The following is a 25,450-nucleotide window of genomic DNA, read 5'->3' on the forward strand; positions in this document are numbered from 1 at the left end:
TCCTGGCATAGTTCCAGAGATATGTACAAGGTTACCTAGAAGGCAGGAAACTTCTATAGTTCGGCACCCCTCGCACCGGGCTTGGGATGCAGGAGGACAGAGTAAAGCAAAGGGAACGGGCGATCAGAATACGCGGTTGGGACCGCCTCTGTATTCTGCCGCCTACACAGTCACGGTTCGGTACCTGTTTGGTGAAGATGGAGGGCACCCAATCGAATCGTGCAGCACTCGGAATAGACTTCTTCCGACCTGCTGTTGACGCGGAGCGAAGGGAGGCAGGACAGCCCCTCGGAATCAGGAGGTCTGGCACTTCCCGGGATGCTGCCACCGAACGCACTCGCAGACTCACCGTCTGCTCCTGAAATGCGGGACGAGCGGTTGACTTCTCCGCCTCGACCCCCTGTATTCGGGAAGTTCGCCAAGGAGCCGTCAACGTAGCGTTCGACTCCTGGCTGCTTAGGAATCAGTTTCTTCGTTCTCGCCACCGCGAGAGATCCGGGTGACGTCAATTACGCGCGCCGTCTCGGGCGCCATTGGCGCTTAAATCCTGTCATCGGAACTCCGGCCTTCTGGGAGTTGTAGTCCGCTGACGGCTAGGAAGGCGCCTCGGTGCCACGGAGGTGATCCTGACAGCAGGTCCCTCTCCCTAGCGCCTCCTAGGCCCGGGTTTGTGGGGGAAGCGGCGATGAAATGACCGGACTGCGGCCGGTGCATGCACATTGGTAGAGGGCTCCCAGGAGTCTTCCTCAGCTGAATAGCCCTTCCAGGAAACCAGATACCATAACACTCCTCTCCTGATCTTGGAGTCCAAAAGCCTACGGACCTCATACTCCAGGCCTTCATCGGTCACCACCGGAGGCGGGGTTCTTCTGCGTGCCCCAATGGCTGGTTTCAACAGGTTACAATGAAATACAGGGTGGATGCGAAGAGTACCAGGGTGGATGCGAAGAGTACCAGGTAGTTTCAATTGATAGGTCACCGGATTCACTTGTCGCAGCACGGTGTAGGGTCCGATAAACTTCGGATGGAAGATGCTGCGAAGTTTAAAACGTATGTTTTTTGTGGAGAGCCACACCTTGTCTCCCACCTGATACTGCGGCCCCTCTCTACGGTGGCGATCCTCCCACCGTTTATACGTCTGTTTGGCCTTGCTGAGATGTTTTTGTATCTTGCGTTGTAGCCTGTGAAGTCTTTTAACATGATTTTCAACCAAGGGTTGGGAGTCGATGTCCGTAGGAATGTTAAGGGGTAGGATTCGGGCGTCATATCCATACGTTGCATAAAAAGGGGACTGTCCGATAGACGTGTGCCAAGCGTTGTTATAGGCCAGTTCGGCCATCCATAAAAAGTCTGTCCAAGAGTTCTGGGCGTCTTCGGCGTAGCATCGGAGATAGGTCTTTAAGGTTTGATTTAACCTTTCCGATTGACCATCGGTCTGAGGGTGGAAACTCGTCGACAAGGCGGGTTCTATGTGCAACGCCTTGCACCACACTTTCCAGAATCGGGCCACAAACTGGGGACCCCTATCTGATACAATGACTTCTGGCAATCCATGGATTCGTACTACGTTTGTTAATAGTAACTGGGCGGTTTGACTGGCTGTTGGTAGATTGCTACAGGGGATGAAGTGTCCCATCTTAGTGAGCCCATCGATCACTACTAGGACTGCGGAATTGCCTTTTTCCATCGGAAACCCCGTGACAAAGTCCAGGCTTATGTTTTGCCTCGGGTACTGCGGTGTGGGCAACGGGATAAGTTTGCCTTTCTTTTTTCCTGTTTCATGTTTTGCTTGGGCGCATTCCTCACCACTCGACACCCATGTGGTGACATCCGAGCGTAACGAGGGCCACCAGAAGTGCCGCTGTACGAGGTGGATCGATTTCCGCGTTCCCGGATGTCCAGCCAGCGGGGCTTCGTGGCACAAAGTAAAGGCCTTCCTTCTCAACGCCACTGTGGGAAGGAACAACTTCCCCCCATATAAAGGTAGTCCTTGTTTCAGGGAGCGCTCCACCTCCCTACCGGCCCATCTTTCCAAGACTGCACGGGAAGAGTGGTTCTTTACCTCTTTCAAAAAAGCTTCTGCTCTGAGGACACACACCACTTTCTTAGGGCTGATGATGGCCTCGTCTTTGGTTTCTTGGCCAGGGAAGTCGCTAAATCCCAGACGAGACAAGGAATCCGCCTTGCGGTTCTCTGTTCCGGGTCTGAACGTGACAACAAAATCATATTCGGCAAAAAATAACATCCACCTCATTTGTCTTTGGGTTAAATGTCTGGCTTCCTTCATGTATTGCAGGTTTCGGTGATCGGTGTAAACGGTGATGGAGTGTCGGGCCCCCCACAGGTAATGTCTCCACTCCTCAAAGGCTTTCTTTATTGCCAAAAGTTATTTTTCGGCCACGGTGTAGTTCTTTTCCGCGGAGTTTAACTTTCTTGAGAGGTACGCCACCGGGTGCAGTTGGCCAGTCCCCGCGTTTCTTTGGGATAAGATGGCCCCAATAGCCTCATCCGAGGCATCGGCTTCTACGATATAGGGGTGCTCCGGCCGGGGATGTGCGAGTACCGGAGAGGCCGTAAAGGCGGTTTTCAGAATTTCGAAGGCCTCCTCCGCCTCTGGGGTCCACAGAAAGACATGTCCCTTTCGGAGCAGTCGTGTGAGTGGTACTGCGATTTGTGAGAAACGGAGGATGAATCGCCTGTAGTAATTTGCGAAGCCCAGAAAACACTGCACTTCTTTCACGTTGGTAGGGGTTGGCCACTGTTGGACGGCCAATACCTTGCGGTCGGCCATTTGTAACCCCTCAGGACAAAGCATGACCCCCAGGAACTCCACGCTTCTCACCCCAAATTCTTGCTTAATTTGCAAAAAAGCTTGTGAGTACGCAACCTGGAGAGTACCTGGAGAACATGATTGTCATGTTCCTCTCTGGAGCCGGAATAGATGAGGAGATCATCTATATAGACGACCACAAAGATGTCCACAAAGTCACGCAACACATCGTTGAGAAAATACTGGAATGCCGCTGGGGCGTTGCAGAGGCCGAACGGCATTACAGTATACTCAAAAAGGCCAAACCGCGTTTTAAAGGCGGTCTTCCACTCATCTCCGCTCCTGACACGCACCAAGTGGTAAGCCCCCCTCAAATCCAACCGTGTGTATATTTGGGCCTCTCGCACTTGGTCGAGCAGTACAGAGATAAGGGGCAAAGGATACCTATTTCTGACGGTGTTTTTATTCAGTACCCTATAATCCACACAAGCCCTCAGATCTCCATTGGCTTTAGCTATAAAAAAGAGGGGGGAGGCAGCGGGTGATCTCGATGGCCTTATGAACCCTATGGCCACATAGTGATCTAGATATTCCCTTAAGTGCTTAGTCTCGGGCTTGGACAGAGCATAAACCCTACAGGCTGGTATGGTGGCTCCCTCCACTAGATCTATGCGGCAATCATATTCCCTATGAGGGGGTAGTTGCTCCGCTTGTTTCTCGCTGAACACATCCTCAAAGTGTGCGTATTGTCGAGGTAAGGCTACTTCCTTTTCGGCGGCCGTGGCCACAACATACGAGGGCCTCAGGGCCACTTCCTGTGAAGGGGGGCGAGGTTCTAGATGTCCTTGACATTCTTCCGAGGGGAAGCTGACTGTCCGTGCTCGCCAATCTATGACGGGATTGTGGTAACTTAACCAGGGCATACCCAATATCACATCGTATTGGGGTGCTTCAATAATGTTAAGAGACATCCTTTCTCTGTGCTGTCCCCTTGCTAGCTGGTATGTCAACTCTATGTACTCTGTCTGTTCCACCACCTGCCCTGACTTCAAAGGTTTCCCGTCCACTGTTAACACCTCTTCGGCTATGGGTTTACGGACTCGTTGCAGTCCTAATCGTGTCACCAGGCCGAGGTCTATAAAATTACCCGTCGCACCCGAATCCAGCATGACTTGGACGGGGCTTAGCGGTAAATTGCGACCCAGGTGCATGGGTAGCATCAGCTGTGTTTCCGTGTCTTTCGGAGGTGACGTAGCTAACGAAGGGAGCTGTAAACCCTTTTTCCCCTCGCTACCTTCTTGAGTTAGGCCCTGGGGTTCAGGAGTATGAGTGACGGACACCGCCACCTGCTTCGACCGGGACCAGGCGTCTGTTGCCTTGGGTTTAGCCGGGCATTCTCGTACATAGTGCCCCTTCTTGCCACAATACATGCATAACCCCTGGATTCGTCGGCTTTCCCGTTCGTCTTTGGATAATGGGGGGCGAATGGCCCGCAGCTCCATGGGTTCTGCTGCGGTGTCCGGACTGGGAAGGGGTCTACGGGGAGGTCTATCGGCTCGAGGGCTCCCCCTCTCCCACTTCTTCCTCTCCCCCCCACGCTCCAACATTCTCCCATCTAAACGTAAGGTCAAACTAATCATGTCGGCACAAGAGGTAGGCTGTGGGTCTATTTGCGCCACCACATCCTTCAGTTCGTCTCGCAACCCTTGATAGTAGAGGGACATCCTCTTTTCCTCCGGCCAGGAGGTTTCGGCCACGAGACGATTGAAAGAGGTAAAATAGGTGACCAAATCCCCTCTCCCTTGTTTGAGTTCCAGAAGCTCTCTATCAGCGCTAAATGTCGTGGCTCTTCGGTCGAACACCTTTTCGAATTCTGTTCGAAAAGCCATCCAATCTGATAGCACTGCATCGTTGTTTCGAACCAGCGGGACCGCCCAACTGGCCGCGTCCCCTATCAAGTACGAAATGGCGAACGCCACACGGGAGTGGTTGGTGGGAAAGGAGGCAGGCCTGCACGAAAAGTGCAACATCACTTGTGTTAAGAAGATCTGCACTTTGGAGGGATCCCCGGCATATCTTTCAGGGCTAGCCAACGGTATTGGTGGGGGCACGGTGACCTGTATTTGGGATGGCCCTGGGCTGGCATCAAAAGGGTTTTGTGCTAGTCTCTCTACCTTTTCTCTTAAGGTGGCGGTCTCCGCCCTAAATGAGGCCAGCTCTTGTTGCACCAAATGGAGTGCCTGAAGAACGTCCTCTATGGACGCCATTCTTCCCACCCCGTCTGAACCGGGCGGAGCCAAATACTTGGGCGCGTAATTCTGTCAGGCCAGGCTCCGCAGGGGTCAGTCGTGTAGAAAGAGCGTCCACCTCCTGATATTACCAAGTCCCTGAAGAGTTAACAAAACAGGGCATTCGAACTATCAGGCGAGGGAAAGGAAAGGGAAGGGACAGCGGGGAAAGGGAAACCTGAAACGACAAAGACAGTGTTAAATATGGGAACTGCTGGCTACTCTACACCCATCTCACTAGTGCAGTAATGCCTCTACCTGTAAATGAATAGCCTGAGGTCCTGGGGTAGAAACATGCCCTCCCAGCAAACATACATCCTTCTCCGAGCAGCGGTAGGAAGGGATTGGTAGTCACGGATATCCTTAGGCTCTTTCCCCCATAAGGTTAACTTCACCTTACTCAGAGATTTCAGAGCCAAATGGAAAAACAATTCGCCGGCAATCCTGGCATAGTTCCAGAGATATGTACAAGGTTACCTAGAAGGCAGGAAACTTCTATAGTTCGGCACCCCTCGCACCGGGCTTGGGATGCAGGAGGACAGAGTAAAGCAAAGGGAACGGGTGATCAGAATACGCGGTTGGGACCGCCTCTGTATTCTGCCACCTACACAGTCACGGTTCGGTACCTGTTTGGTGAAGATGGAGGACACCCAATCGAATCGTGCAGCACTCGGAATAGACTTCTTCCGACCTGCTGTTGACGCGGAGCGAAGGGAGGCAGGACAGCCCCTCGGAATCAGGAGGTCCGGCACTTCCCGGGATGCTGCCACCGAACGCACTCGCAGACTCACCGTCTGCTCCTGAAATGCGGGACGAGCGGTTGACTTCTCCGCCTCGACCCCCTGTATTCGGGAAGTTCGCCAAGGAGCCGTCAACGTAGCGTTCGACTCCTGGCCGCTTAGGAATCAGTTTCTTCGTTCTCGCCACCGCGAGGGATCCGGGTGACGTCAATTACGCGCGCCGTCTCGGGCGCCATTGGCGCTTAAATCCTGTCATCGGAACTCCGGCCTTCTGGGAGTTGTTGTCCGCTGACGGCTAGGAAGGCGCCTCGGTGCCACGGAGGTGATCCTGACATACACCTCTGTGGCCACAGGCCAGCGGAATGATTGAGAGATTTATGTCTACATTAAAGAAAGCCATTCAACAGGCTGAAATGTCGCAGCAAGACACTCAAATGGTCCTAAATGAAGTCCTGCAAGCTTATAGAAACACGCCTCATTCCACTACCGGTAAGTGCCCCGCGACCCTAATGCTGGGCCGGCCGGTGCACACCAGAATACCCATGGTTGACTGGAATGATGAAGCAGTATCCCACGACTCTGACCCAGATGACATAGCTGGTACTGACCGACTCAAGAAGGAGAGAATGAAGACGTATACAGATCGTCGTAGAAGAGCTCCACCGTCCTTGATTCACGAAGGTGACTGGGTACTAGTGAAACAAGAACAGCAAAAGAAAACCGATTGTCGTTATCATGAAACTCCACTAGTAGTCACCAAACAAAAGGGAACCATGATCACTGCTGAATCGGATGAGAAGAGAATCACCAGGAATGTGGCGCACTTTCAGAAGTGCAGTCCTAAGTTAAAGAACTACTCAATGGTCCTGCCACTGGAGAACCGAGACTTAGTGTAACTGAAACCAGTGACCAGCCATCGAGAGCGATCCCTGATGGAGGAGAACCTGACTGTCCAGACGTCCATATCCGTCTCCGCCGAACCATTAAGAGACCGAGTCGTCTGATTGAAGAACTGTAACTGTGTGACATTTTGTTTTGGTTATCTATTGAAAAGATTGAACTAACTCATTTTGTTAAGAAAGGGGGAGATGTAGTATTTCATTCAAACATTAGGCACTAGGACCTCCTCGGCTGAGGAGGCGGGTTGAGGGTGGGATAAGGGAGGAGGCGGAGTCATGCCCTGGGGAAGGGCAGTAGTGAGAAGGAATCGATTAAGGAAGGTAGCAATAAAGAAAGTTGAGAGAATCCTGACCCTGCGTCTGTGTCCTCTGTGGCTAGTACACTACAGGTAAGTATTCATAATAAAACTGTTTTGTTTTTGATGTTCTTTTAAAAGTGTTGCCTATCTGCTATGTTTGTGAAGTGCTCTGCCCAGCAAGCTGTGATCCTCTATCTGATCTCGGGCCTCCGTGCACTCTCTCTTCTGTGAGCTCAACTAGATGTAATTTCTAGCTCGAGTATACAATATAGAGCATGCACTGTCTGTTGAAAGGCAAATTGTGGCTTACCAAGAACATAGAAGGGCTTGGAGTCCACCCATTGCTTACCATTGATTGGGCTTTCATGTCACTCTGCTTATTTTTCGTGTTTCGACTTCTGTCACCTCAGTGCTTCTCCCTGCCCCCTCCCTCTTGCCTGTGTGTTTCTCCTCCCATCCACGCCCTCTGTGTTGTTTTCCCGTCCCTCCCACCAGCCTACATGTTGCGTTGGCTTTCCCATCCTTCCTCGTGTTGCTTTGGCTTCCCTCTCTCCTATTGCACTCTCCCACATTTGTTTGCTCATCCCAACCTCCTGTGTTGCTTTAGCTTTCCTGCACCCCGCATGTTGCTTCTGTATTCCCCCTGCCACATTGCTACCTGTATATAAAAAAAAGCCTTGCATGTTTTGTTTTTTAACTTACTGATCCTACTTTGATTCGTATCCAAAATAATATTAAAAAGTTCCCATGTCATTTTGTAGTCGACCTGCTCATGTATGATGCACGCACCTACAAAATAAAGTAGCACTCGTGTCAAGGGCTTTGTCTTTGTTCATTTATCGTGGATACTGTGCAGCATTGCTAAAACCCTTTGACAAAGCCAATAGGTCACAAAGGTGAGACACATTGGCTATGCCAATGGTTGTACTGTATTGTGTAACTGATTATCAATATGGTAAATGCTAGCCTCTCACCTGCTTTTTCCCTCCACTTTTTTTTACCTGGCTAAGCATACTTATTAACAGTCACAGATATGTTAAGAATTCAGTGTATTGTCCTTTGAGGTTTTTATCCACAACCATCATGTCAAGTGCAAAGATTTAGGAAAAGAGAATCTACCTTCGAGCAAATTTGTGTAGATTTTCGTATGACCTTGTGTGTAAAAAATAGAAAAACAGTAGTAACTAGAACTCTCAAGAGAGCACAGGACACACAAGCATGCAGCGTTATTCCGGCTTACTTCTCACAGCCTTCAGAGACTTATCTCATAATGAAAATCCGAGCAAAACCCTTAAAAGTAAGCATTAGTAAAGCCAATAGGTTATGTATGTGGGAAATCTATTGGCTTCATCAAATTCTTTTAGCCATGTTGTACAGCAGTGCAGCTGATGTGCAGCTTGACCGAAAGGTAACAAAAAAGTGCTGTGATTCAGCCAGAATCGACCGTGAGGGGCTCTGTTCCGTTTTCTTAGAATGGGCTAATTCTCAGTCTGGACAAAAAACAATGATTAATTATCTTATGTACGAGCTGAAGTTTGCTGTGTTGGGCCTGCACCTAAAAGTTCATGCAGAGCAGGAAGTGCAGCGCATTTGCATCTTTATAGCATCTTCAAACCTGTTGGTGTGACCTTTGGGTGTTTTCTTTTCTGGCAATACAGGAGGGGGCAGGCAACTAAGGGGGCAGGGTTGGGGCTGGACAGGACAAGACAAGCGACAACAGAGATGGGGCAGACCGCAGAAGCAACAAGGCAGGAGAAGAGCGGTGGCAGGACAAGCAACAATGTTGAAAGTAGGAGGGAGGAAGGGGTTGCAAGTAAAAGGAAAAAAAATCTCTCTCACCGCAGCTCCGCTGTGCCGTCTCTTGCCTCCAGACCCCGACCTCCTCCTTGGGAGGTTCGAGACTGCTGCCCGCTCCTGCGCCTGCTGCGCGCTCCAACTGGGAACAGACTGCCTGCAACCACCATAAACTTTCTCCCTGTTGTGCCACTGTTATTGTGCCCATCTGTGTCTTGCTCTAATTCCACCACTGGTTATATTTTCTTGTGCCTGCTGTTCCTTTTGTTTTTCGCCGCTGCTGCCCCTGCTGTCCCTCCCCCCCGGAATTTCCCCTGAGAATTTCCCCGCTCCCACCTCCCAGCCTCTCCTCCATCCCACCTCCCCTACTTAATGGCGGCCGCGCTGCCGGCATGCCAAAGGCAAGCCCATCTGCACCCGTCCGCGGCCTGCCGCGGCCAGCACCAGGAACCCTGGACCTCCCAATACCCATCGCTACGACACCACCACCCTCCTCGCACTCAACCCTGGAAGACTTAGAGAATGCCAACAGGCCTCACCGAACACGACCCACGGCCAGTTCTCCTGCCTCCGCGTTCCAAAGACAAGCCCGTCTGCGCCCATCTGCGACCCGACCCCAGCCAATGCCTGGAACCCTGGACCTCCCACTACCCATCGCTAGACACTGCCAGACCCTCACCGCCAACCCCGCCTCCAACACCGCCGATGCCAGCACCGGCAACACCCTAAAATGCATCCTCCTCAACGTACGCTACGTACACAAACACGCCATGGAAATCTGGAACCTACTCGACTCTCTTTTGCCCGATATCGCCTTCTTCAAAGAAACCTGGACCAACCCATCCTCTGCCCCCGACATCAGCACAGCCATTGCAGACGGATACAAGATCCAGAGGAAAAACCGCCCCAACCACCCACGAGAGGGGGCTCGCCATTGCCCACAAGAGCACCCTCCGCCTCACCACTTCCAGCGAAACCTTCCCCTCCACCGAAGACCTGTACTTCCAGATCCAGACCACCCCCAAAGCCACACTCCGAGGAACCCTCGTCTACAGACCCCCCAGCCCCCGAACACCCTTTGCCACCACTGTCACCGACTTAATCGCACCCCACACCATCGCCTCAACAAACTACATACTCATTGGAGACCTGAACTTCCACCTTGACAACCCCAGCGACCCCAACTCCACTCTTTCATGGCAACCTCACCAGCATCGGACCTAAACAACTCATCAAGACACCAACCCACAGTGCAGGACACACCCTCGACCCCATCTTCACAGCAGGAAACAGCATCCAATTCAGCCACACAACGCAGCCGCCATGGGCCGACCACCACTGCATACACTTTACCATCAACAAACCCAAGGCACCAAATCAGCCCCACGCCCACCTCAAAGGAACTGGAGCAAGGTTACCGATGAGCAACCTAACTCCACCCTCACCCGAGACAACCACACCTGTGCACCCGACGCAGCCAGAGAACTCCACACCTGGATCTCCAGCTGCGCAGACCAGCTCGCCCCGCTACGCAACCCCAACAGACAACGCCCCAGGAAAGCTGCCTGGTTCACCACCGCTCTCCAAGTAGCCAGACGCACCTGCAGACGCCTGGAGAAGAACTGGTGAAACACCAAGACAGCCAAAAACCACACCACCTACAAGGACGCCATGACGGACTACCAAAACCAGATCAGAGCCACTAAGAGGAACTTCATCCACAACAAAATCCTGGCCAACTCCAAGGAACTTTTCAGTGTCATTCAAGAATTCATCAACCCACGCAGTGAAGCCACAGACATCACCCCATCCCAAGACTTCTGTGACAAGCTTGGAACCTATTTCCACCTCGAGATCAATAACCTCTACAACAACTTCATCGACCATCCACGACCAGGTGCCACAGACGGCTCCCCAATGCCCAGAAACACCAGCCAGCCCACCATCTCCAACTGGACACTGATCGCAGCCGAAGACACCGCCTCGAGCATGAAAAGCATCCACTCGGGGGCCCCGACGGACCCCTGCCCCCTCACATCTACCACAGAGCCACAACCACCATCGCACCTGAGCTACAACGCACCATCAACACCACCTTCAAAACAGACACCTTCCCAGACGTCAGGAAGCGTGCAGAAGTCAGACCCCTGCTCAAGAAGCCCACAACTGACCCCACCAACCTAAAGAACTATCGGCCCATCTCACTCCTCCCCTTCGCAGCCAAAGTTGCAGAGAAAACAGTCAACATTAAACCGACATGATTAATTGAAGAGAACGCTGTCCTCGACCCGTCCCAATCCAGATTCTGAAGCAACCACAGCACAGAGACCGCCCTACTTGCCGCCACAGACGACATCCGCACCCTCCTGGACCAAGGCCACTCCACAGCCCTCATCCTACTCGACCTATCGGCGGCCTTCGACACCAAAGCATCAGACTCCCACCCTTGCTCTCCGACCCCACAAAAATCGCCTGCGGAGTCCCACAGGGTTCATTCCTGAGCCCCACCCTCTTCAACATCTACATGGCCCCCCTTGCAGCCATCGTCCGACAATATGGCCTCAACATCGTATCCTACGTAGACGACACCTAGCTCATCCTCTCCCTCACCAAAGACCCCAACAAACTCAACTTCCAGAAAGGAATGCAAGACGTCGCAGTCTGGATGACCAACAGCTGCCTGAAGCTCAATGCCGAGAAGACAGAAGTCCTCATCCTCGGTACCATCCCTTCTGCATGGGACACCACCTGGTGGCTGACTGCCCTCGGAAGCCCCCCTCAGACCATGACAAGAACCTCGGCATCGTACTCGACTCATCACTATCCATGAACAACAGAACAAAGCCGTCACCTCCAGCTGCTTCAACACCATCTGCATCCTCCGCAAGACCTTCAAGTGGATCCCCCCTGAGTCAAGGAAGACAGTCACCCATGCACTCATCACCAGCAGACTGTACTATGGAAATGAACTCTATGCCGGCATCAACAAGTCCCTACTCCGCAAACTCCAGACAATGCAGAACACCGCTGTCAGACTTGTCCTCGGCATCCTCCGACACGAACTCATCAGCCAACACCTACAAAGTCTCCACTGGCTCCCTGTAGAGAAAAGAGTCACTTTCAAATTCCTGACTCACGTCTACAAATGCTTACACAACAACGGACCCAAATACCTCAACAACAGAATCAACTTCAGTGTACCCAAAAGAAACCCCCGATCTTCCAACCTCGCAATGGCCGAAACCCTACGCATCCACAGAGCTAGAGCAGATGGAAGATCCTTCTCTCACATTGCAGCCAAGACCTGGAACGAGCTACCGGCAGACATCAGACGCGCCCCTCCCTGAACACCTTCAGGAAGACCCTCGAGACCTGGATCTTTGGCTAAACAGATCTGCGTACCCCCCCATCTGCGCCTTGAGACCCTCACGGGTGAGTAGCGCGCTTACAATTCCCTGATTGATTGACTGATTGAAAGTGGCGAGCAGTGAAGGACACTAGGCAAGGGAAGTAGTACTTGGGACGTACTCCTGGGTAGGGACAGGCAAAAGTGAAGCTGACACTTGCAGACCAATGACAAGCAAGGCAATAAGGCTTCCAACTGATTTAACGATGTCTACATGTGCATGCATGCAGATGCAGGGATGGCTACCTTAGAATGAGATTTGAATCCATTCAAAAGTGACTGTGAATGTGTGTGTATACATAATTTTACTGGTGGTCATCTGTGATCATTTTTTAAATAAAGTTTTAGAAAAACATTCAATGAGGGCCGCCTGTGCATGAATGGCAATTTGTTTAATTCTATTTTTTTAATTAAGTTTTACTAGAGCTTTATGAAAAATAAAAAGAGCAGAAGACATATTGGCATTGTCAATGCTTATGACAGACACTTGTTACTGAGGGGACACGTTGTTCCAGCAAAAACGAAATGTTAGCATTATGCTTTAGCATATTAGTTTTGCCTTTCTCAATTTGATTACCTTCATTTAAAAAACAAGATGGCTTCTATTTTTTTCCACAGTCTACAAGTCAAATTTCGCACTAATCAACTCTCTACTTCCATGGGGAACCTTGGTCATTTTATGTGTGCCTAAGACACCCATTGCCATTGGTTGTCTATTTTAGGGCACATTTTTGAGAGAAACAAAGTACATCATTAGATTGCGAAATCATATTGTGATGTTAAATTCTGTCATATATTACTTGAGTGCATATATTTTTATCCTTGATTCTTCAACCGTTGTTTTATTAAAAAAATAATGTTACAGTACACCTTCATATATTTTAAACCTTACATGACTAAAACTCATTTAGTCTGTCCTCTCTCCCCGTATTCTTACCAAATTAAAGTGGCTTACTGGAAAAGGCTAGTTGCCTCCTGATATTGGTGGACCTCTCAGCTACCTTCAACACCAGCGACCATCCCACCCTCAGATGCACACTGAAATCTCGCTTGGGATTCACTGGTTCTCCTACCTTTTCAACAGACACCACTTTGTTCACATAGGCACCTCCAGGTCCCAATAATAATCCTAAAACATGCAGAGTACCCCAGGGTTCCATACTGTCTTCTTGTCATCTTCACCCTCTGCACGGAGTTTCTTAGGACTTTATTCATATATAACCGTATCATCATTCACCAACGTGTCGATGAAACACTGACCTTCTTGAAAGCCACCTCTGATTAAGATCCAACAGCACAAACACTGCCTGTACATCATCCAGACCTGGATACCCAGCCCCTACCTGAAACTCATTCCTATCGAGATTGAATTCCTGTTATTTGCTAAGAAGAACAAACAAGAAACACTACAAACCTTGTTCAATGACTTGAACTTCGATGGCTGCGAACCTCAACTTTCACTGAATATCATGTCACTTAGATCCACTCTGGACACCAACCTCACCTTTAAGGAACACATTGCCAAAAACACAAATATGGCCTGGTACCAGCTGTCTCTTCTAAAGAAAGTCAAACTGTCTCTTCCAGAGAATGACCTCAGAACTGCTGTTCAAGACCTCATACGCTAACATTTGTATGAAGGTAATGCCCTGCTCTTTTGCCATTTAGACTGCACACTACCTCTCCTTAAGGGCATCCTACACACCGCATGTCACACCCAGAGCCTGGAGAAATATGATCACATTATCCTAACCTGAAGGAACTCCTCTGGCTTTACATGCCGGCACACATCATCTTCAAAACCAGCTGCATGATTTACGAAGTCATCATGCCCAACACCCCCTCTTCTCTTGCAGCAAGCTCACCATCTCTGGTAGTTCTCGCCACACCCACATCCAGATACCATTAGACTGTAGACTAAGACGTGTAAGAAAGAAAAAATCACGGCAGCAGGCCTCTTCCATCTGTGCACCCTGGTTCTGAAACAACATCCCTGTGTCCATCAGGACCTCCCAAAGCTGCTCCAGTTTGGAAAAGAGTTGGAAACCCGCCTGTTTGACAATGAATTAAACTGCCACAACGCAGCAACCTCTCATATCATTTGTAAACTTTCTGTTTGACTTTGATCATGTACAGCATGTGGCTAGGTTCAGTCTAAAGTAATACCACATACGTACATATCTGTACCCTTTGTTAAGACTCACATTTTTGAGAATTCTTAATTATGGTTAGTGTAGCAGGATGATGCTAATGACTGAGCTTTCTTTTATTACTCCTAAACCTACCATCCTATATATCAGGCCAGCAAAAATAGTGTAGTTAACTCTCTCCTATCCTACTTCTGACCTATTTCCAAACAAAGTGAAAACATTACAGTCCAGCAGCTACAGACCTTTCTAGACATTGAGAAAATGCTATCCTCGCTTCACTTTGGGTTCAGCTCCTGCCATTGCTCAGAGACAGCTCTTCTGGACATTTGTGATGAATCTCTCTGCTTTATTCTTGGGAATGCAACTTATCTCTTCTCTGTGCCCTTTGGTATAAATCAGCTCATCCTAGAAGAGTTTTTGTTAATTGTAGTGGGTGTGGAATTGGTTCCCTACAAATGTATGACTAGTAGACAGGACTGGTCCAGAACCATAAGTTGTTATTCATATCTTTTGGTCAGTTGGATATATATTTTGGTATTCTCAGGACTTGCCAACAACCTATTATTTTGGCATATTTCAAGCAAAGCAACTAGTTACACTGGGCCTCTCCATCCTAGACAAAAAGTCTCCTGACCAGAACCTCCCCCTAAAAGATGCACCTGTCTGTTTTTAGTGTTGATCTTCATTCTTATACTTTTGATGCCGACACCCACCGGCATCTCCTATCTGGTCAGTAGTAATAACTTAACCAACACTTGCAGTCACTGATCAATCAGGTTTGATGCAGACCAAGCACACACCGTATGACTAATCCACATATCACACTCTATCGCAACTCCTCTTACATAGCCCATGCCACTTTCACACATCCGTCTTATGAAACCAGACACTAATATATTTGCTTGCATACTGTCGTTTTTCTCAGATCTAATACTTTGCAGTTTGTTATTGCTGCATGTGAGTGGTAAATTAATTTAAACAGAAATGGTGTCCATATTATTGCGAGTTGCGCCCTGAAGAAGCTGTTTTGCACAAAGCACATGATGGATGTGATAAACTGATATTGTTGACTATCCCTTGAAGCAGATTTATCTCCTGCAAGGTTAAGGCACATCCTAATTAAAAATGCTGGTCTGTGGGTCAAAATTTCGAAAACAGTAAAGGGAGTTTTACCTTTCTGGGACCACAAGAAATCTTCAAAACACATTCCCAGTGTTCAAATTCTATTGGCTAAAAGCTGTTTGGTATGTGCCACATCTCTGCAGGTTCTCATTGTCCATGACTGGGCTGGAATTTCTTTCCAGTGTGTACTCTGTTGCAGTTTGTGTGCATACTTCAGGAAGGCAAACCCTCCAGCAGAACACAACAGACCAATTCTCCGCACATTACTGGTTCCACTCAGGACTGCAACACTTGTAGTTAAATGAGAGTCTACCACAGGTAGCAGTCCGCTCTGAGGAACTTGAGGTTTCTTGCATGAAGATTAGTACAAAGTAGAATACTTTTGCCCAGCTTCTGTAATAATTGTTGTGAACCTAAACCATTAAGTATACCTGTAATCATACAAATTAGTACAGTTAAGTAAGGTAAGCGGAGGTGAAGAATTAGTATCATTGGTGGAGGCAGTTGATGTAGTTGGAGTAATGAACTGGTGTAGATAGGGTGTGATGTATGCAGAGGTCATTTGGGTTGTTTCGAGTGCCAAGTCATTCATCATTTGTGGTCCTTCAAATGCCCTTTCAAACCAGTCTGATTTCAAGAAAGTATTAAAGAACTGGTAGTATGGCTTTGTTCCACAGAGGTAGGTTGAGTATATAAAATGTCAGATAATATGAGAGCCCTGTACTTCTAACATGATACATGATCCAACGCATATAGCCAATCACCACAAACCTAGATTCTACCCAAGAAAAGAATTGAAAGACAGAGCCAAGCCAGCCTCTCACTTCATTTAGTATACATCATTCAAATGTGTCATCTGTTACCATGAATTAATACCGGCAGTACAGGCAGGCTATCTAATTGGTGCCTGGACAATGCCCAATGAAGAGAATTTGTGAAGAGAATAGAAAATTGTGCATAACAAAAAAATAATAACCAAAGAAAATATATACAACCAACATGCTTTTCCACCCATTTGTGAGCCAACACCACCTGGGATCTCACTCACATGATATATGATACCGGATAATCGATGCAACCCGTCTGGCAGTAATGTACAAACTATTTATCCTAGGGAATAAATATATAGATATCTTGTGTAAAATGTAAGAAGCATGAAACTCTGAATTAAACCCGACGATTGGCAACAGAGAAATACTACACGCATACCTTGAGATATATAGATTTGATGTGTTCTCATCTCGTGTCAAACATGCTCAGTTTGCAACAGAAAGGTGACAGTTCATCTGTACCATATTGTGTCACATTAATTGTACGGACGTGTAAGGGTATAATTACATCCTCATAAATTCCCAGGCACTAGGTGGAGAGAAAATAGTAACCGTGAAACAAATCAGAAATATGGGCCAATTTTACTAATTTCCCCGCATGTTCCGAAACCCCATGTGATGAATGTCCTTACCGTGACAGTCGCTAAAGGTTTTTAAATGTCTTAGAATGCCCGGGTCCACCGGATTACATTGATCTAAAAAATACCCCATCGGACACATCCTCTTTATATGGCTCCTGCCCCTGACTGAAAAGCCTTTCAACAACTAAAAATCAAAAATGGACTCCATGCACTATATCGTTGGAATATCACCATGCACCATGAAGCTACATCAGTGCAGCCATCTTGGACATGTTTAAAAAAAGTCGACTCTAAAGATTGGAGTTACATTCAACCATAAAAATAAAAAACGACTCTACAAGCTACATGTATAGAGCAAGACCATACACCATTGAGCTCAATTTATTCGACCATGTTGGAACTGGTCGAAGAAAACAAATAGTATTGGGATAACTAATAATAATTGCAATAAATATTGTAGGGAGTTCTACTCTAAACCTGGAGAATATCCCTCAAAGCATATCTTACCTCACATACAGATGAGATATGCAGGATCCTGGACACTAAATAGATTCTGAGACATCAAATCTTAATTTTTTTTGCATGAAACCATAAATCTTCTCACATCCAAAATATAGTTTAAAGTGTTATGAACTATAAAGGATATGAAGATAATGTCCAGAAAACATGAAATCTAACCTGTATTATATCTGATTGCATTCTCCCATAAGATTTCATTATTCAACCCTTGTTCTATGTGTATCTAAAATAAAGATCCAATATACTTCCCTTCTCGTGTGTATCACTGTGGGGTCACATCCTTCTTTGTTCATGATTTGTTTCAAGGATGACCCAGTGAATTTCTTCTTGTTTATGTTGTTCATGAAGACAGTGTTTCACAAGAGGGGCTGTTGTTTTATTAGTATGGATGGCTGAGCGATGTTCTGTGAGAGGAGTCGCAATGGGGCGAACTGTTTTTCCAACGTAACCGAACCCACAAGGACATAGGAGTAGATACACTACATTTTTAGTTTTGCAATTGGTAAAGGCTTTTAGGTGAACTGTGTTTACTCAAAGTAAGACTGGGTGTCTCCATTCACATATTACACGCTATGCATGTTTTAGAATAAACATTTTCTATAACCAGAATTCCTCCCATGATGGAAGATTGAAATTCTGTGGGTTCACTTGGTAGACGCGAGTGTACAACCATGTCTTTTATGTTTCTACTTCTCCTGTGAGTGAATATAGGCCTTGGAAGTTTTTCATTGTGTTAGTCCCTTCATTCAAAATGTGCCAATTGACACAAATGATGTGTCGGATCTTCTCATTAAGGGCCAAGTGTCGGGTGACACAAACCAGTTTATATTTTTTCGGTCTTTGAGTATTATGAAGAAGATGATCCCTAACATAAAACCTTCCTCTCTTAAACGCTTTTCGCACCAATAGTCTTGGATATCTTCTCGAGATAAACTTTTATTTCATGTCATTCACTCTCATGTCATAATCTGCTAAATTTGTACAGTTCCTATGTAACCTCAGGAACTGTCCAATGGGAAAGCTTTGCTTTTGGTTTCTGGGATGAAAGCTGTCGAAGTGGAGTAATATATAAATCCACCTCCAACAGCTAATTTTCGTGTTGTATTAGAATATCCCAAAAATATCCATAACTTGTATGTACCATGAAGTTCATGCTAGCGTCACATAGATTCAGCCAACTTAAAAACTCATCCAAGATGTCCATAGTACCAGTCCATGTAAAAAAAAATGTCATCAATGAATCTTACCCAATGGGTTATAGATTCATAAAAAGGTGCCACTTCATATCTTATACCTTGCATATCATGGAGTCTCATGAACCAAACTGACAGCTTCAATAGCATGTAGTTGGGGAATATTGCTATAGGGTGATTCAATGTCAAAGGTGTCTAGAATGTGTTGATTTCTGTTGAAAGGAAGACCCTCTACTTTCCTAATGATGTCCCTAGTATCTTAAATGTATGATTTTGTTTGAAGTACATTTGGCCATATGATGGCATCTATATATTTAGATAGTGGTTCTGTAGCGATATGGGGGATGAGATTAATTTCTATGGATCTTAGGGATCCCATATACACTTGCCATTTTAGGATGGGCCACATTGAGGTAGTCCTATTCCTTTTCACTTAATCACCATTGGTCAAAGCTTTACTAGTAAGCCGTTGGATTTTCCTTGCACTCTGGAAGTGGGATCTATTTGAACTGAGGAAAAATGAGCTCCGTTATCTAGAAATTGTAATTTTTATAATATATTGATTGTTATCCAAGATAACTATCCCTCCACCTTTGTCACAATTTTTAATTGTGACTTGTTTGTTCGTACTCAATTCTGTTAGAGCTTGCATTTCCTCTAGTTTTAATTCAATTATGTGAGGTACAATGTATATATTGTGTAGCAGCTTTTAATTTCTCTGGGCCTACTTGGTCAAGTGTGGGAGTGAAGGTACATGGAGGATGTAGCCCAGAAGTATTATCAGTGGTGTTGATGTTAGCCAGGTTCTTATAATTTATAAAATATGTCTTGAGTTGAAATTGTTTTAAAAACGCCATCATGTTCTTAAAAAGTTAGAACGCATTAGGTTTAGTATTTGAAACAAATGATAAACCTTTTGATAGCTTGAAAATTGACAACAGGTCCCATTCTTTTTCCAGAAAGATTAAAGATAGGAATTTGAGTTAAGGTCTCCAGTATTTGCCATTCCTGGTGACCAAATACTGGTTGTTGTTTTGTTTGAACTGACTCCTGTATCGGGGTGGATATCTGGGTCTCCAGGGGCACCTTCTGGCCCCTCATCTGGTTTAAAAATGCTGGCATGTGGGTTGATCTGCTCCATATATGTTCATTCTTGTCATATTGGTAAGAACAGCCCTCTTTATCTGAATTGGACGTCTCTGAGAAGGTAGTGACCTTTCTATTTTATTTATGTTGTTCCATGCCATTATCATCCTGGTAATTATTATAATTGCAAAAAAGGATATGTTTTTTGTTTAGTTAAAAATCTCACATCCATTTTCAACTTAACAGTTTTGTTTTTCAGTCAATGCTCCGAATAGGTTGACAGTTCCTTCTCAACTTCCTCCAGTTTTTTCTTCGCTTCTTCTAACACATTAGACTTTTTGATTTTCTCTTCTAACTCTCTAAGTTCATTTAATAAGGTTATAACTAATCATTTTGCTGTCTCTACAATTAACATAATAAAATCCCCCAACCAGCGATTTGCTAGCATAGACCAAAGTTCTACAAGATGTTCTATTTGTACAAATAATCCAGGTATATTACGGACCCGGAGTCCCTGGGGTATGACCCCAGCTCGGAGATATTCTAGCATGAAATGTCCATGCATCTAATTTCTTTTGATCTTTTTTATTAATAGTAGTTTATGTACATCATCATTGTTTACAGGTCGACTACTGGCTTGATTATCAAATCAAATTGACCTACCTACCAGGGTGGAATACTCTTCATCTGTAAACCCAGGGGTCTGTAGCAAGTCCATGCCTCCCACGGCAGTCACAGTCATTTACAGATAGAGATAACCCCCACCTAAAAAGTCTGAAGAAAGTGTGAAATGGTGCCAATAGAAGGGAAGATCTAGATAAGACGTGTTGAATACATACACAAGTTCAATAAGAGGTAATTAAACCTAATACAAGGCAAGCCCCACACCGACAGGCTATGGGTAAGTAATTGTACATAGAGGGAACCCCCTGCAACAAATGAGAGTTCCTGAGGCAGTGGAAAGAACTAGTTATATTGTAAATCCTTAGGCACAGTTAAATAACTGGTAGTGTGGCTTGTTCCACAGAGGTAGGTTGAGTATATTCCTGTGTTGTAGGCCCTATCCCACAAAAGGACCTGCCTTTGTGTTTGATGCAAGTTGCATTTGGTTTGGAGTAAGAAAACCTGAGTTATCTGGTTGGGGCACATTGAGAGGATGAATGTTAGAAAGCCTAGGACATTTCTTTAAAATGTAAAGAAAAATTGATGCCTTTCCTTTTTGCCCTATTCCAAGTGTGCACATGTCTACATCAAAAAAGAGATCCTTGGTGTGTTATACACAGTATTTTTAAAAGTGCTCTTTGTGTCATAGATATACAGAAGGACATTTAATCTATGGTGTGGTAAATAAATGTAACATGAAAAGGATCATTAATAATCAGTGTATTTGGATCAAACATTTTAGTCAAATGGATTCCAGTGTGGAGTCAAAGGGCTTACAGTACATTTCATTTCTTTGCACAGGTGGAATATAAATGTGATGGATTTTTGGAGAAGAACAGAGATATGCTCTATGAAGTTTTGATTGACATCCTTAAAAACAGTAAGGTTTGTACATTTACATTTTCGGATTAAAATCTTTTTGTAAGAAGCCTCTAATACAATGTAGACCTTATGTGAAGACTACACAGGTATCTTTGTTTGTACTACTTAAATTTAATTAATTGCATATTTTCACAAGTAAACGTATACTTGTTTTGTACAAACCATTTATTTACACTTCCACGTTCATTGGTGTGCTTGTATATTACTAAAGTAATGTAATCCAGTTGTTGAAACATCTTTAGATAAATTGCCATTAAAATTTCAAAGCAAAACTTCAGTCTAAAAAATGTCAGTGTAGGTAGTTGTAGAACCCTATCGCTCGCTTGCCGATTCAGTGTTTGTGGCCTTGTACATAAATCGTGAAATCTTATCAGTGAGATAACTGATGACATGACAGTATATAATTAATATCATTATATGATGACATAGTATATCATTAATAATGTAACCCCCAGTTCCTATTTGCGAAGTAGAGGAGATGTTGAACTTCAGAGTGTCCCCTCAACACATGTCCCTGGCAGTTCTAACAAAGATGACGGGTCATCCGTCCTCAAGCACAATTCTTCATTATGTTGTTGGATTGCAAAAATGACTTTTAACTACTGTCTTAAAATATTCAATGGCATTACTTCGCATGGCACTTGTTGTAGAACACCAGAATCATGGTCTGTATTCACACTCACTCTACTCCCAACCCATACATCTTACACTTTTATAGTTTGAGCTCTTCCATTTGTCACACACCATCTCTGTTTCTGCTCTCTTTCCTGCCCTAATCTATACGACTCTATCATCAAGCAACATATTTGCTGTTAGACTCACTAATGTCTCTCATTTCCCCATGTACCCAACCTTTCTCTATTACATAATGACTGTAAAGGAGACTCTGGTCACATATGTAAAGTGCGCTGACACACCAACAGGTTTGAGAAGCGCTAAATAAAATATTTAAAGATATTTAAAGAATCAACATTTGGGCTACTTTCCAGCTGTCTTTCTGTTTCCGTCTGCCCCATTGTCTGTGTTGAGTTTGCAAGTCATTGTGCAATTCAGTGCCCGTATTCCATGGTGAAGGACACCAACTAGATAAACGGTTCTTAACCTTTTGACCTGTTTGGACTCACACTGAATCATTACTGAAATCTGAGGACCCACACTGGTCATTACTAGAAACGGGGAATCTCCACCACGGCAATTTATATGATTTGAACATCGAAACAACACACAAACATACCACAAAACAAGTATATTACGATTTGAAACACAATAAAACACAAAAATATAGAAACAATAGTAATCAAACAAGTGCTCACATTGTGAAATATTTAATTCGCAAACAAATATAGAAAAATCCAAATATTAATTTTAATGAGAAGGTAGAAAGTTATCTAAATTCCTTTTTTAATTCTAAAAACGATGCAAAATGCTATACTCTATATCATTTTGTCTTTTAATCTCCTAAAGCATGGTTTCTTTTGTCCGTGCTTCAATTGGGGCCACCCATCATTCATACTATTTTCTGTTTGCTGTACTTGTGCTGCTTTCAAGATGAAGTCAAGGATACCAACTTAAGTTTTAGCCACCAATTTTACATTACAGAGTGTTTTTAAGGTTTCAGTTTTACGTTTTGAGTGTGTGTGTGTGTTGTTGGTGAGTTGTTCAACAAACTCAGATTGACCATGCAAAAGTCTGGGGACACCAAAAGTACTGCCAGGCAGTACTTTGGGAAGTTTAATGGTGACTGTCTTTGGGAAATGTTTGGAACCCCTGCCCAGGTTTGGTGCTCCTCCAGACCCCAGTAGCTGTACTGCATCTCCATGGCCTTTGCCGGGACTGGGTGTCTGTATCATGGGCCGAGGGACTTTGTTGCTAGGTGTCTTCATCCAGTTACCCTTTGCAGCCTCCAAAATATGGGGCTGTAAAAAGAGTGGAGGTCTGGAGGGACACCTTCCAACAGGCCTAGATTTGGTGGAACCAGCCTCATTCGAGCTCGGATGGCGGCAGACGGGCTTGCCCGTCCTTGCTTAAATGCCCCCTCAGCGCTGTGATTGCAGCACATACTATCTGGAGCATGCAGTCCTGCCCCCATCTATCAGCCAAGTGCCAAGGACGGTGCAGAGGGAGGCTTTCCTGGTTAAATGTGCCCCATAGGAGCTGTTATTGTGGCCTGCCTCCTGGCAGCATGGAATTCTAGGGCATGCAGTTCTGTCCCCAACAGTCAGCCACATGGTCAATGGGAAACTCAAGTGCTATGCGTAAGTCCCAGCACACCGTGGACCTGTCTCAAGTGGTCTGCTCCCCCCGTCTGGATGACCAACTCGTATAACGCTAGGCAAGTCATCCAGTCCGCCTTCAGTCCAGCCCAGGGATTGCCATGGTGGCACAAGCAGTCCAGCCCTCTCAAGTACATATTTTTTGGCAGGCAAACACAGGCTGCAAGGTTTCAAGGGAAGAGTGACTGGCCAGAGGGCTGCATAGCATCCACGGCATTTCCCCAGGCCCAAATGGCCTAAATGATGTAGCCGGGCCAGTTCGGCTGTACCAAAGGACAGCTCCTCTTCTTCTCCACTCACTCTGCTCCTGTCCCACGATCCGCACTCCCGTCACTGCTTCATCACCGTCAGGGCATCTCGCCAGGGCCCGCCACCTCAAACCACACAGTAGCAACTGAAAATTCTTGTACACATTGCTCAGTAGCCATTTTGGACTAGCCAATTTTACTATATTTTAATACATAATCTACAAAAATTATTTGTCAAATTTGCTTACCCAGTCATATAGTGTGATTCACGTATATAGTTTTTCTGAATGAACATGATGTTCAATCAATCCATATCATTTTCTAATGACAATCTCAAATTGTAAATATAGACATGTCCTACGTAATCAATAATATATTAATCATTGTTACCATTTTATACCCAAAGCAATCTAATCTAATATATTATCACAATACTTAAACTAATGAGCATATTTTACTGTAGTGTCAGCACTGTTTGGTCAATATCTCCTTTGAGAATCTATAATGTACCTCACTGTTTAATGTGTGCTCAGGTCTTTACCTAGTTGGGTTGCTAACTCCTCCTCTATGTTCGATCCATTGGGGATCTTAGTTCTCCATTCTGTGATCAAATTTGTGATTCTGATGTCTGAGTACCATCGGTCGATTTCCTCCCCAGGGATTTGGTAGGACCCTGTACAAGCAGAAAATGCTTAATAAATTTTGATCACCTCAATGTACACGCTGAAAATTTCGGGCCACCTGATAAGTTGGGTCGTTCTTTGTTATTACTCGCATATGCTCCAACAATGTCCCACATAGGTTTTCCTGCATGAGCATTCCAGACAGTAAATCACATAATCTGAGTTGCCATTAATAAATCTGTTATTTTTTCAGTGGTTTGCCACCTTTTGAGGTCTTATATTCTGTAATTTTCTTACTGATTTTACATGCTTTACAAATCAGACATGTATAAAAAGCTTGCCTCATGATCTGTTACTACATAGTGACTGCTCATTAAATGTTCTTTCAAAGATGTTGACATCCAGAGTGTGATTTGGGGGAAGGGATTTAAAGTCTGCCCTATTACATTATCAGCTAGAGGTATGTCCCAACTTTTTCACAATATACTACTGATTAAGGGCACATCTGTTGAAAAGGTCACAATGAACCTGACTTCATCTACTGCTCCTTCCTGTGCCTGGACTTGCAGTAACTCTTCTTGTGTATGATCTTTTACTCGCCTCAACACATCTCTTGAAACCTATTGAGGATGCCCTCATTGTTGAAAACACATTATTATTGCTCTCTATTCAGCCTCAAAATTGGCCTTATTAGAGCAATTTTGTTTTATCTGGAGTAATTCTCCATAGGGAAGGCTCCACTTCACATTGTGTGGATGGTTCTTTGACCCATGTTAAATCGTGTTGCCTGAAGTCGGCTTCCTAAAAAGACTGTAACAAATGTTATTATCTTTAACTGTCAACAAATTTTAAGTCTTTCTCATTTAGAAGTTGGATATCTTTTTTGGCTTCTGTTTCTGTTCCCTTTCATATGATGAAAAAGTCATCTAAAATATAACCCATAAAACTAAATGGCCCAACAACATATCATTGCTCTTTGACCAGGCCAACTACTTCTACCAACAGCCCACAAACACATTTGCTTAGCTGGGGGTGACGCAGGTGCCCATGACAGTTCCTCTCATCTGACTGTACAATTTCCCCC

At 45.5% G+C, this 25,450-nt stretch overlaps 1 protein-coding gene across 2 annotated transcripts in view; it reads left to right on the top strand.

Annotated features, from left to right (window-relative positions):
• Positions 1-25,450, top strand: part of MYO5C (myosin VC) — a 1,024,918-nt gene that overhangs the window by 457,292 nt on the left and 542,176 nt on the right. For both annotated transcript variants that reach the window (XM_085644174.1, XM_085644175.1), the window contains exon 14: positions 21,142-21,225. In XM_085644174.1, coding sequence (XP_085500300.1) covers positions 21,142-21,225 — 84 coding nt within the window. The remainder of the gene's footprint in view (positions 1-21,141; positions 21,226-25,450) is intronic.

Source organism: Triturus cristatus, chromosome 3_1 (genome assembly GCF_964204655.1).
Source record: "Triturus cristatus chromosome 3_1, aTriCri1.1, whole genome shotgun sequence".
In the NCBI taxonomy this organism is placed as follows: domain Eukaryota; kingdom Metazoa; phylum Chordata; class Amphibia; order Caudata; family Salamandridae; genus Triturus; species Triturus cristatus.